The sequence below is a fragment of the Anopheles marshallii genome, chromosome 2 (assembly GCF_943734725.1).
Source record: "Anopheles marshallii chromosome 2, idAnoMarsDA_429_01, whole genome shotgun sequence".
Lineage (NCBI taxonomy): Eukaryota > Metazoa > Arthropoda > Insecta > Diptera > Culicidae > Anopheles > Anopheles marshallii.
The window spans coordinates 7,681,914-7,694,830 of record NC_071326.1 but is presented as its reverse complement, the minus strand read 5'-3'; the positions used below and the strand labels follow the sequence as shown (position 1 = coordinate 7,694,830).

Here is a 12,917-nt window from a genome sequence, read left to right as displayed (position 1 = left end):
TGCCAACTTTCGTGCCGTCGTTCGGAATGTTTTCCCTAAACGTGGCAAAACCTGGAAGTGATGCAAACTGCGTGCGACGCGCAATGTTAATTTATGGATGTAATTTAGTACAGAATTTTCTACCACTGACTCATAAGCTGGTTTGTGTGCAGTGCACACGTGAAGTAGCAACAAAAAAAAAAGATCTCCACACTTCGTTTTTTTTGTTGTTGTTTGCTTTAATTAAGTTAGCCACAAAGCACTTGACCTCCATGCGGTTGTTTACGGATTCCTTATTACACTGTGCAGCGTCTTATGCATCGTTGCTGATCGTATTTTGTCCCGTTCAGGGGTATAAAACCGTTGCTTAGTTAGCTTAGTTGTTTGAAATAAAAGGAAAGCTTTGATCGACTGACGTCTTCTTGCCGGATATTGATTATAGCTTGCAGTGATGATGATGGATGACTGACTGGTTGCAATTCAGCATCGTTTTTCATCATACCACTGTACCGTTTGCACTCGATCGACCGGCCAGCAAAACTCCTCAAACTTCGTCGGAGGTCAAAAAGTTGACAGGTTTTCTCCCTAGCTTCCACCGGTCTCCTGAACCTGCGAAGGAGTAGTGCGTTGTTGATTCTATTTGTGGGTCCAGCTGGCGTTCGCGTGTTCTTGACCTCGCTCAAGTACTAAAGGCAAGTTTGTATACTTGGGGTGGGCCAATGCCGCTGGTATGCATTATCAGCAGTAGCCATAATCGGTCCCGCTCTCCCGATCCATAATCGATCGGATGATACGGAGGCTACTACTACTGTGGCAGCTGCGTACTACGTAGTCGTCTCTCAGCACTACTACGCCATTTGCAACCGACAAATCGACATCGTTCACGCGCAACAGCCTGTGTATGGGTGTCGATATACCGAAAGGATGATAAACAACACACACGGACAGTGGCGTGTCATGGACTACCACCAATACCACAACCACCGGCCGGGCTACACGCGCGCTATCGATGGAGGCGAGAAGCGTGCCTTCCAAATTGTGTAGTAAATACATGCAACAGCCAGAAGGTGGTCGTGTTTCTTTTTTCTGTTTTTTTTGCAAGATAGCCGGCAGTGCGTCTCCCGGTGTCTCTCCCCAACCCTTGACTGCTGCACGGTCGATGGACAGGTTTCCCGCTGCGTCAGCGTCAGAAGAAGGCCTCCCCCGATCGAAACCTGAACCAGCAGGCAAGTGTTTGTCAGTCGATTGGTAGTACTTGCCGCACATAGATCCAGGTCTTGTGTGACACTAGTAGCGATACCGCCGCAGTAAGGCAACTTGTAGGCTTCACCTTTCGGACGTCCTTTGGGAAATTTTTAAAGTGTAGTACCACAGGGAATACGTCGTTACAGCCGGCGCTATGCGGTTCTACCGGCAGCTCTGGTGAAGTTGTGCGCTACGTGAAAATTGTTGCGTTAAGTTTACTGAGGCCCTCTGTGCCCTCTGCTCAACTAGAATGTCAGACAACTGTGTATTTGTCGCGAAACTGTGTCAAATATAGGCAAGCCTGTACAACTGTACCAAGACAAAAAGAGGCAAAGAGTTTACGCAATTGACGTGCACATGGAGCAAGTGGACCACTGCTCGGAAGGATGTACCTTTTCGGTCGAATTCGCTAATGCACCCGTGCTTCTAGACGGTGTACCGAAGCACGTTAAAAGCAGAACATTAGACGTCGACATCACGCGGTCTGACCGGGTGGGTGACAAATTCCAGTGCGCGTTCCAGTAGTTTGTAAACTATTTGGTCACCAAGATAATCACCCTGTTCATCCCCATTCGCGATGGAACGGCGTTGCTGAACTCCGGATGCTGGATGCTGTGGAAATGTGTACGGTGCACATATGTGGGAAAAAAGGCCGTGCCTTATCTGCGATCTGTGATAGCTAAAAGCGGGTTGCAACCGCTAACCAAAACCTTTTTGCGGGTGTGATATCAGTGTGTTTACTTCCGTCCTTGTCCACGCGACCAACGCGCTTCTCAGTGAAATTGACTGAAGTGCGCAGAGAACGTGACCTCGGAAAGGCAGGCAATTAAAACCAACACCATCCAACGGCCGTTTCGCGTTCATATGCTTTGCAATTTGAAGAGTTACCGATTTGGGCGATTCAAAATGACCAGAAAAAATACGATAAAATTTTCGTACGATAGTGGTAAGTAACTGAACTATTGATGCTGCATTGGGAGTATTGGGAGAGACGTTATGACGGCAACCGTAAACCTTGGTTTTGATCGAATTGTTTTAGCTTTGGCGTGTGACGTGTGTGAGATGTGTTATGAACAGTCTTGAAGGGCATCCAATATTACGGCCACTCGCCCCCTTGATACTTTTGCGACGAAGGACGAACAATTAGTCCTAATTGCATTACGGGACGATATACATTTTTCCGCTCCCCACTGGAACTCACCGTTCATTGCGCCGATTCTCCCTATTGACGTCAGGATCGGATACTCCCCCCTTTGCGAATGGTAGTTGGTGGGATGCTCTTACTTTCTGGAATGTTTTCAACGCGCGCAAAATAATATTCAAAACGGACCGAATGATCTCACATACCCCGGGTTTGGTGTGCCGCGGTAGCGAGATGCACCGGTCAGTGCGGAAACCTTTCGGCCGATGTTCGGTTTTGTATTTGTAAACAAATATCGAAATGTTCGCATCTCGGGCCTAAAGTCGACGTATTTAAGTAAGTCTGGACATGTAATGAGCTCGGCAGTTCGGTGGTACTGGTCCACACAAACACATAAAATCACTTCGGGTTAATATGAGGCGGTGATTTATGGTGTCTAATGGGTTGCTCAGTAACAAACACCTGAAACTGCCCAATGAAGCGCATTTCCGTTGTTAATTTGAGTGAGTATGTGGCGGATCTATAGCACATAGTTGATGGTATCACTTTGAGTACATTTATCACAATACACTTCTCCTAAGAATTAGTGTCACCCAACGCCATGTTGCGCGTTAGGAAAAACGAAAGGTATGCATCTCGCATTATCAAACCGCTTGCAAATGTTCATCCACGTGTGTGCGCTCCAATTCTTTCGAGGTGTTATTATTTCATTATCCCCTAACGCGCCCTTCGGTCACTACGCGAGACGCATTCCCATCCGGGGAACTCGGCCTTCTCCTTCGCCTTATGGGCTCTCCTCCTAGTCGCTGCAAGTGTCCACGGGGAAGGTGACTGGTAATTGTAGATATTTATGATTGCCTTGCCGGTCGGATTACATCGCGGCCCCAACGAACTGTTGTCCGGTTGCATTATAATGGATTTGTCTTTTATTTTTTTTACGAGCCTGTAATAGCTGGCCACCTTGGTGGCAAGGAAACCGTTTGTGGTTAATAGTGGTGAAAGATGATTGGTGTGAAAGTGATTGCAAAATAAAAGAGACAACCAACAACAAGTCTGTGTTCAAAACATTGGCACACATGCTTGGAATTTCCCAGCTTGACCGTTCACCCAGATCTGCATCTTTCGTCCCGCGGGTGTGCACGGCGTCGGGCAATGAACGGTGGCTTATTTAACCGAACAGCAGCCACGTGCCAATGAAGCGAATTGTTTATAATTAACGTATTGGCTTTTATTTTTAGTTTATTATGAACGTCTTACCAGTCGTATGCAAACAATCGTCTAACACCATGGCGATTTCATTGCGGTAACTTTCGCACATGTGAGAAGGATACATGTTGGGAGTGAATGAATATTTCGCACAATATATTTTCCTTTTTTCCACACCGATATAAGAGAACCGTATATCATTTTTTTATTATTTATTATATTTTGTAATTGTGTTTATGCTGTGAATGATTTTGTTTGTTTAAGAAAGGAAATATTTCAGGGATTATTGAAATTTTTGATGTCTTTTGTCCAGTGAATAGCATTTCCTGGACGATTAATATATAGCTTAACGACAGATTCGGTTCTAATGAGAATGGAATTCATGATCAACTATTCTTCCATTTCGATCCATTGAAGAGAAATAGACGTGTCTGGGGAAATTGAACATTTTTAGTGCATTTTCCTGAAATATTAAAATGTTAGAAATAGGTGACTAATTCATAACAACAACAATTCAATAATAGCAGTGCAATAAAAGCAGTGGTAATTGAAAAATAGCGAAGTTAATAGTCAATAAGACATACTCATCCTTTTTCAGAAATCCTCGAATTTCCCAATAGAAACCTGCAGTACTATTACTTTTCTGCTTATGGAGATACTGACGAATTTTAAGTCCAAAATTGCTTTTTCAACTTCAAACTTCCGCGAACTCGTCAAAAGTAAATATTTTTAATTCCCTTAGTTTCGGATGCTTTTCGACGAAACAGCGGTGGGTACAGTAAGCTCAGGAGAACAACACTAAAATGTCTAATATAATTTAAATATTTTTATTTTAAAATTTATTTTTGTATTATATAACATTCCTTCAATTTAAATATCTTACTTCACATCAAAATTATCCTATCAAAAAAAAAATCTCCAAAAATCTTTTTTATCCCCCTTTTTTTAAATTTATATCTCCTCTGTCGCAATTACGGACAACCTGCCGTATTTTTATAATTTCTCGTAGGCAATTAAAAGATGTAGGTAATTCCGTTATAGGTCTTTTTATAGATACCGGGCAACAAACGCCAACCTTTCCGCACATATTATAAATTTTGGCAATGCTCCAGCTTCCCAAATGGTGCGCAAAAAAGAAAATCTCATCTGGCAGACCATCGCTAGTGACATCTGATTCACTCTCTGTACATACAAAATAAGAACGAACGAAACCATGAAACCATTCCGCACTCATGCATCGTCTGGGAAACACCGGCTAGACTTTGAACCACCGAGTAAACCCCCCGGCCATGTTCTGTGACGGACAAAACACACAAACATTTGAAACAAATGGTTTTTCCGGCTCAATTGATGCAGTTTGGCACTGCTACTTACCGCCAGCAGTTGGTGGGGTAATGCATATTCTTGCGCTACATTCGAGTAGTGCCGGCAGGTCGATGACCGTGCGTCAACACGTGTGCCAAAAAAAAAAAAAGACACACGTCGGGCCAGTAAGAACAGCAACAACAAAAAAACTCCCCAAATTGCATTCGACAGTCTCACGCTGCCAGTTGGGTGCATGTGTCGTAATTAACGCAGCGAGATTTGAAGAATGTGCTGCGCTGGTCATTGGCCCAGGATCGCGGGAAATAGTAGCACGCGATGTGTCCTGCTGGTCGGGAGTTAATTTTAGCATTTATAATGTGCATTCGCACAATCCAACGAAGTGAAAGTAACAGTCATCACACGGTTCGCTTGTTGTGCCGTACCAATGCGGAAGTTGTTCAATGAGATTGCCGGCGCAGATGACCCATTTATGGAGCAGCAGCACTGCCTTTGCGCTCGCATCTAATATTCTAAATTGCGATCGCGCTAAATATGGTCGTCATCGCTGGGAGGTATCTTTGCGATCGTTTTTTTTTTTACAATTTTGATAAGCACCTAATGATGTAGGGTAGTATCACCTTCATTTATTGCCTCCCCCTTCACACACACACACACACAGACGACAATCGGCACGCGGTTTGTCGGTGGTCACGCGCTAAATAGGCGATTCACTGTCAAATTGCGCTCCACTTATTGAGCTTCTTCCACAGTGGTTCGAGTTCTACACCCCCCACCTGCCCCTAACAGTGATGACCAGCAACGTACCGGGAACGTGACTTTCTTGTGACTGTTTCAGTTGCAAGTGAGTCGGTGGTTTTTTTCCTTCCTTCGCGTGATGGTAATAACCACACTATGGGGCGGTAATAAATGCGCCTATCTCGCTTATTGTATCGGGGCGTTTGTTTCGTTTTCGACGAGAAGTCTTCAATTACTGTGACGGGGCGAGAATAGCTTCCTGATTGTTCGGTATCTGTTCGCCATTATCAACCACAAACAGTCTTGCTGTGCACAGGCTGCTTTCAATTAATCAGGCATGATAGCCATTTTGTCACTAAATATCAGCTTGTAAGGTATCTTTAATTGCCTCAAATTGGAAATACCTTGTGATAAGGATACTCCGAAGCTAAAATCACTACGCCCACTACTCGATTACTCATTGTTTCAATAACTTTTCGAGTGGACAGGCTTAGGCTTTAGGTGGTTTTGCTTTCTATTCAATCAATAATTAATCTTTAATTATGCATCTGATCGTGCTGTACACTAGTGATGGGACCCAGATTCAACTCCAGGAATAATAAGGAGTTAGTTCAGGAACTCCGTAATATGCCGAAATTTACTCCGGATTAATCCGAAGTTGGCTCCGGAATAATCCGGAGTCGACTCCGCATGTTACTCCGGAGTATTAATGGTTATGAGAAATGTTCTCCTTTCATTGTCAAAGCGACTTAAAAATCAATTTTAAAGTAAAAATGCACAGTTGTCACGCGATCGTTGGTACAAAACATTAAACTGCAATCGGTATAATCGTCGTATGAACGTTCGGCGCTCTTGTGCCTTCGGTTAAGGGAAATTGTTTGACGCGCAAAAAAGTAGACGCCACGCCTCGTTAAGATTCGCAAACTTGCTCCCTCTCCCCGTGATACATATCCGGTGCCTGTGTTTCATCCAGTTTTACACTGTTTAATCGATAGGCATTCAATGTAGCTGCAGCAGCGCGTTGCAAAATAAGCAAAAGTTTTGCCGGGTTTTTTTTTTATCAATACATGACACCACCAACACCCCATACCCTGTGGGTATCTTGATCTTCTGCTAAAAAGACTCCCTTACGTATAAATCACCTTAGGCAACTAGAGAGAGGGAGAGGGAGAGGGAGAGGAAGAGGAAGAGGAAGACGGTAGAAGTTATCTAATCAAGGTTTTGCCGACCAAAATAAACTTCCGTTCAGGGCCATTGCAACTCGCGTTGCAGAAGGTGGTTTAGTAAGCAACTACCGTGTCGTTTATCTACAAATAATGAACTTAAAGCCCAATGTCGATCAAACGATCTTTGAGGTTTACGGACAAACATCCCTTATCCCTTGGTACTGAGTACCGGAGTTCGGTTTGATACAAAATGTTGCTCATAGCCGGTTTATGCATCAACAGTTTCGAACAACAACCTGGGTCTCTTGGATACCACTGTTTATGTTGCCCAGTTCTTTGTACACCCGCTCGCCCCCGCCCCCCTCCCCCAGTCGCTTCATCTTTCGCCCGTGTTCGGTTTGCTGCTGCTGGTACGCGAGTCATGTGTTGTAAACAAACATTTGCCCGGAACTATGCCGAACTCCTCAACCATTCCGCGGGGTGTGTTTTACCTTGGAATCTTCTTACCTTTCCACCCACATTACACCCTCACCATCACCAGCTTTTTTCCCTGCTGTTTACGCGCTCAAAATCATGTGGTGCGCGTGTATTGTGTTTTGCTGACGTTAGCTTAACCCGTGCCCATCTTCAACCGCGTTCGCGCTGTGGGACGATCCAGTATTTCGGGGTTGCTACGCGAATGGTCGATGTTCATAAAGCGCGTAGAATTTCGAGGTCAACTGTCAATACCGTGTGACAACCGGCACCAACCCCCTGTTCCCTTCGCGTGACAATAGATTATTTGCGACCATTTTTGTCGCTTATTGTTTTTGCACGGAACGCGGTGCAGTTTCGTGGCATGTTTTTTTTTTTGCGCACTGGGCATTTATTGCAGCAAAACCTTTAAAATTATGAACACTTTTCCTGTGGGGCATGCTCTAAGCACTGCACTGGGATTGGGACTGGGAATTGAAAGTACACGTGCTTCCACTGAGCTTAGCCACGTGCGCGCCAATCTGGAGGAACAGACATTTTACTTTAAGTGCCCGCCCATATAATAAATGTGACAAATGGGGCGGTGGGTGCGTCATCCTCATCGGTGTACAATCGTGCATTTACACGTTGCCCAACGAATGGCACCCCACATACAAACACAGATATTCGCGAATGCAACGGATTTCCCGACGAACCGTTCTTCGCAAATGTGTGCGCATCGTGAATCGCGTGATTCGCATAAATCAACGACCTGTTCGCCGCGTGCGCATTGTGGGAGCGCGGTTATGTGTGGAGGTGTGCGGTCTTACTCACAGCAGATAAACGTTTATCATTTCGCCTACGTAGGACTTATGGGGAGGATGTTTTTCTTCTTGCTGTTGTCTGATAACATCCCGCCGACGTGTGCTAAATTATCCGCAATGATAACAAATCTTAAACGATAAAGAGCACATGAGTGAGGAACCCAGGTTGTCTTCCTGCTAAATGGCGTGTTTGTTTGATGTTTATTTTTACATAGACTATGGCCTTAAAGGACAAGACAACCCGCAGATAGCCAGGATTATCCTGTAAAGATAAAGAACTGATATACACTCTAGGAGATATTTCGTAATCGTTAGGGAACGATGTATCTTTTGCAAATAATAATAAAATGATAATAAAACTGTCTTAATAATCCTTCTATTAAACTATCTATTTTTGTAAACTAATATTTTTCCAGACGATGCCATGGAAAGCTGCGGTTATCTGAAGTTCACCGACGATAACATGAAGTCGAACTTTTTGCAGAGTCTTAGCACGATGCGCAAAAATCGTCTGTTCTGTGACGTGGTTTTGCTGGTAAGCATGATGCAATTGCATATAAGACTTAAACAAGAAATGATTAATCAAATCTTTATTTCACTCGACATTTTGCAGGTGGAAAACACGGAAATTCATGCGCATCGGAATGTGCTGGCTTGTGTGTCGCCACAGCTGATGGAACTGTTCAGCACGGATGCGGTAAACATCACACGATCATGAAGATTTAGTGTACACAATGTATATGTATTATTTTGTGCTTGCTCATCTGGCTTATTTCAGGGTACACTGAACGGTGGACCAACCGCTGCCAGTGACGCCAAGCTGCCCTGCTTTCGGCTGAACGGACAGATCACCAAGCACGGTCTGATGTATCTGGTCGAGTATGCCTACACCGGATCATTGGAAGTGCCCGATGAGATGGTGAGTGCTAGTATGCGTTCGCATCTAAGACAAGCCAGCAAATTGTTTCCGTTCGCGAGCGGCTAGTTAGGAAAAAGAATCCTTACACAGTTGTACGGAAAAAAGAGCAGAAGAACACCCACGTGCGTGTTGTTCGTGTGGCTATGCATCTCATAGCTTACAGACCGTGCATCACAGCGACTAGTGACCGTAGTTGGCAGATATTGCTGTTGTGACTGTTCCCAACTGCTATACCGCGGAACAGGAACAGTGACAAGCGAAAGTATTTGCCAACAACAGTGTCTACTACGTTTTCCATCTCGCCATTGCTCCACTTGGCCCGATGCCCGGCTTCTCCGGTCGAGGGTTTTTTTTTGTTTGTTCGGAGGCACGGCAAACGGAAACAACGGCACACTCTTCCCAACCCCTTCATTTTACCGCCTCCTCCCGGCGGACCCTCAGAAACATACACGCACACAACCGACTCGCCGCGTGTGGCACGATACCGCTCGGAAGGGAGAACTCGTGAAAAGACACAGGCACTGTTACGCACAAAACATTTTCTAGATCCGCGATGTCTATCTCGCTGCCTGGCAGCTGAAGATCGATAGTGTGGTGAAGGAGTGCGCCCGTCATCTTGTGAGCGAGCTGGAGCCGGACATCTGCATCGAGACCCGTTCGCTGCCGGGCATAGAGCGTAACCAGCGCTTCGTGCAGGAAGTGGATGCGTACATCTCGAAAAACTTTCATCTCGTGTCGGAAACGGCTGGCTTCCTACAGCTGCCCTGCGTCCTGATCGAGGTGCTGTACCAAACGCGCCAGGAGATGTCGCTGGTGGCGGAATGTTCCCTCGGTCGGCTTGTTATCGATTGGATTCGTCGGCAAATGATGGAGGATGAAATATCGGTATGTACCATGCTGGATGTGTGTTAGTTGGTGCAAAATTCATTGCGAACATCAATGCTCTCGCTACAGGTGTCATCTCTGCTGGAACGCTCCCATATGCTGTACTTGGCGCTGGACAACTCGCTGCAGGATTGTGCCGATCTGCCACCGGGACAGGAATCGGAGAGCGATTTGGTACAGGATTACAAGCGGCTAGTGCTAAAGTGTCCAAGCAATAAGAAACATCGCAAAGCGCTGAAAACTCCAGGCCGGCCACGGATGATACTGTACAGTCGTGACATCGGTGATCGCAGCGAGGCTACAGATGCGGCCGCGACCGAAATGGATTGGAGTTTGGTTGGCTGCAGTAAGCTTTCCGGTAAGTTTGGACTAACCTTTCGCTTCAGTTGGAAGGTAATTCAAGAGCAGCAACAATTTATTTTTAAATATGCTTCCCCACAGACCACTCATACGTTGCGCTTGTTACGCTAAATGGCAACCTGGCCCGACTTTCCATTCAGCTACGGTTGAATATTCCCACGACACCGTCACCAATCAATACGCCGGATGTGATGAGTACCAGTGTGAGCCGGGATGAAGATCTGGACGAGTGCCAACAGCCGGAACTGTTTTGCGAGGTAGCAACCATGTCCGGGCCGAAATGTGGTCTCGGTGTAGCCGAGCTCGAGGGAAAGCTGCTCGTTTGCGGTGGATACGATCGGGCCGAATGTCTACGGTCGGTAGAATCCTACTGTCCGGAAACGAACTGCTGGACACAGCAGTCGAACATGGGCGAGGCACGTGGACGCGTACAGATCGCGGTTATCGATGGCACGGTGTACGCAGTCGGCGGTTGTAACGGAACGACGGAGCTTGATTCGGTCGAGTATCTTTCGAAGGCGGAACGAAAGTGGAAGAAGATGTGTAAACTACCTCTCGCTCGGAGCAATGCAGGCGTGTGTGCGTTGAATGGTAAAATCTATTGCATCGGTGGCTGGAACGGACAGAGCGGTATCAAGCAGTGCGATGTGCTGAAACCGGACGAAAATCGCTGGTTCTCGGTTGCCCCGTTGCATACGGGACGGTATCAGGCTGGCGTTACGGCATACGGTGGCAAGCTGTGGGTGGTCGGTGGAAGTGATGCTTGGAATTGCCTCGGTTCGGTGGAGATGTACGATGTGGAAGCAAATCAATGGACGCTGGGACCTTCGCTTTCAACGGCTAGGTATGACATTGTGGACCATTTGGTTGTCCCAATCATGTTCTGGTGATATTTCTAAATTCCCTTGTCTCTTTTTTTCTTTTTAGACGTGGTTGTGGATTGGCCGAGTACAATGGCAAACTGTACGCCGTTGGTGGTAGTGATGGTACACATTCGCTCAATACGACCGAGTGCTACGACGAAGAGAGCAAATGTTGGGTCGCCGGACCCAACCTAACTTCCCCTCGTTCTAACGTGTCTGTCGCGGTGGTTCAGAATCGGTTGTACGCAATCGGTGGGTTCTCCGGTAAGACGTTCCTCAGCACGGTTGAATATCTCGACGCAGCTACAAACGAATGGACCACCTTCGTGCCACAAACGAGCGCCAACATTGATTCGCTGCTCGAGAACTCGCTGCGAGCAGCTTTGCAGAACGTGAGGTCCTCATCGTCGACATCCTCGTCACCGGATCACCTGAGCGGTAACGGAGGTGCTAATGAGAGCACCTTCAAACCGATACACACTGCGCTAAATAACGAATACAACCGACAGCAGCATTCGCCAAAGGCAACGGCAGGTGCAAAACAAGATATTCTGTTCACCTCGGTGCAGAATAGCGCCAAAACGGCACTGCTAGATGATGAGCAGGACGACCATGACAACGGGGACCTGAGCAAGAGCAATACCGCGACCAAGACAGCCCAGGAGAACAGTATTAGTCTGCTGCAGCAACTGGCGGCTAACAAGTGTACGGAGATAGCGACCGCCGGCAATCATTCCAGCTAACCGACGCTGGCAGCCACCGATTTGAGTGCGGTTTCGATTGACACAAGTAACGCTGACCTAATTGACTGTAACAACGGTGATGAGGTAGATTAATCTTGTGCAGCCTGTCTATACAGAATTCCAGCCTAATTGTTTGCAAAATCTATAAACGTCTTTCGTACTGGTTATTTTTTCTAATGAGCGAATGGGAAGATGTTTTTTACAGACCCCTGATCACAGAATATCTATTTCGAAAACTATTACACCGAAGGCCCGATTAAGGTCAGACAGACACACGTGTGCGTAAAGTAAGCAAACAGCGCTAATTTTTAAAACGTTGCAAAGGGCTGAACTAGGCGATAGGCAGCACAGTGAGAATTATTGCAAACTATATGTAAAATGTTCTAGATAATAAGCGAAATAAGTGAGTACGGACTTCTTTAAAAAAAAAGCAGTGCTGATGTTTCTGCGGGAAGTAATTGAACAGCATATTCATTAAATTATAAGAAGAGGAAACACGATTAAAAAAGCAACTTGTTGGCTGGGAGCACGAACATTCATTATTACATCCTGTTTTACGTGTGTGAGCTGTAAATTTGTTTTTATAGCAAAGCAGTAATGATCTTGGCTTAAATGTAAGCATCTATCTTAATGGTAATAATACAAAGGTGATTGAGTTTGCCTACCTTGCCTTCTCACCCATCCCGTCTTATAAACGATGCAGGGCACAACGTGAAACATGCGATCCTTTTTACAAATTATTAAAAGACGGTCGTTAACCGTACACGTTTTTCTATGCACCGCGTATGGCACCACATTCTCAGTTCCGACAACATTCTTGGCCTCGGTTGAAGTTTGAGATTTTCAATAGATCATGAGGCCACATCGACCACACTGTGAGGGACCCGATCATGCGCTATTTGAGTGTATGTGGTTGGTATAGCCCTCGCGGTCAAACTCATTAGAAGCACTTTGAACATACATATACGAGCGCTCTGCACATCCCCCTAAATGCTCATTCCTGGTGTGTTTATGAAAATTCATCGAATTGCATTGCTCTTGGAAGCGCTCAAATAACGCGCCAGCACAGGGT

General features: G+C 45.9%; 1 protein-coding gene across 1 annotated transcript; it reads left to right on the top strand.

Moving 5' to 3' along the window:
* The first annotated feature begins 2,130 nt into the window (after positions 1–2,130).
* On the top strand, positions 2,131–11,893 carry LOC128707656 (influenza virus NS1A-binding protein homolog A-like). Its single transcript, XM_053802614.1, has 8 exons — positions 2,131–2,170; positions 8,492–8,610; positions 8,689–8,772; positions 8,854–8,994; positions 9,541–9,879; positions 9,949–10,237; positions 10,321–11,083; positions 11,167–11,893. The coding sequence occupies exons 1-8, from the start codon at positions 2,131–2,133 to the stop codon at positions 11,843–11,845; spliced, it is 2,454 nt and encodes an 817-aa protein (XP_053658589.1). The 3' UTR covers positions 11,846–11,893.
* Positions 11,894–12,917: the final 1,024 nt, after the last annotated feature.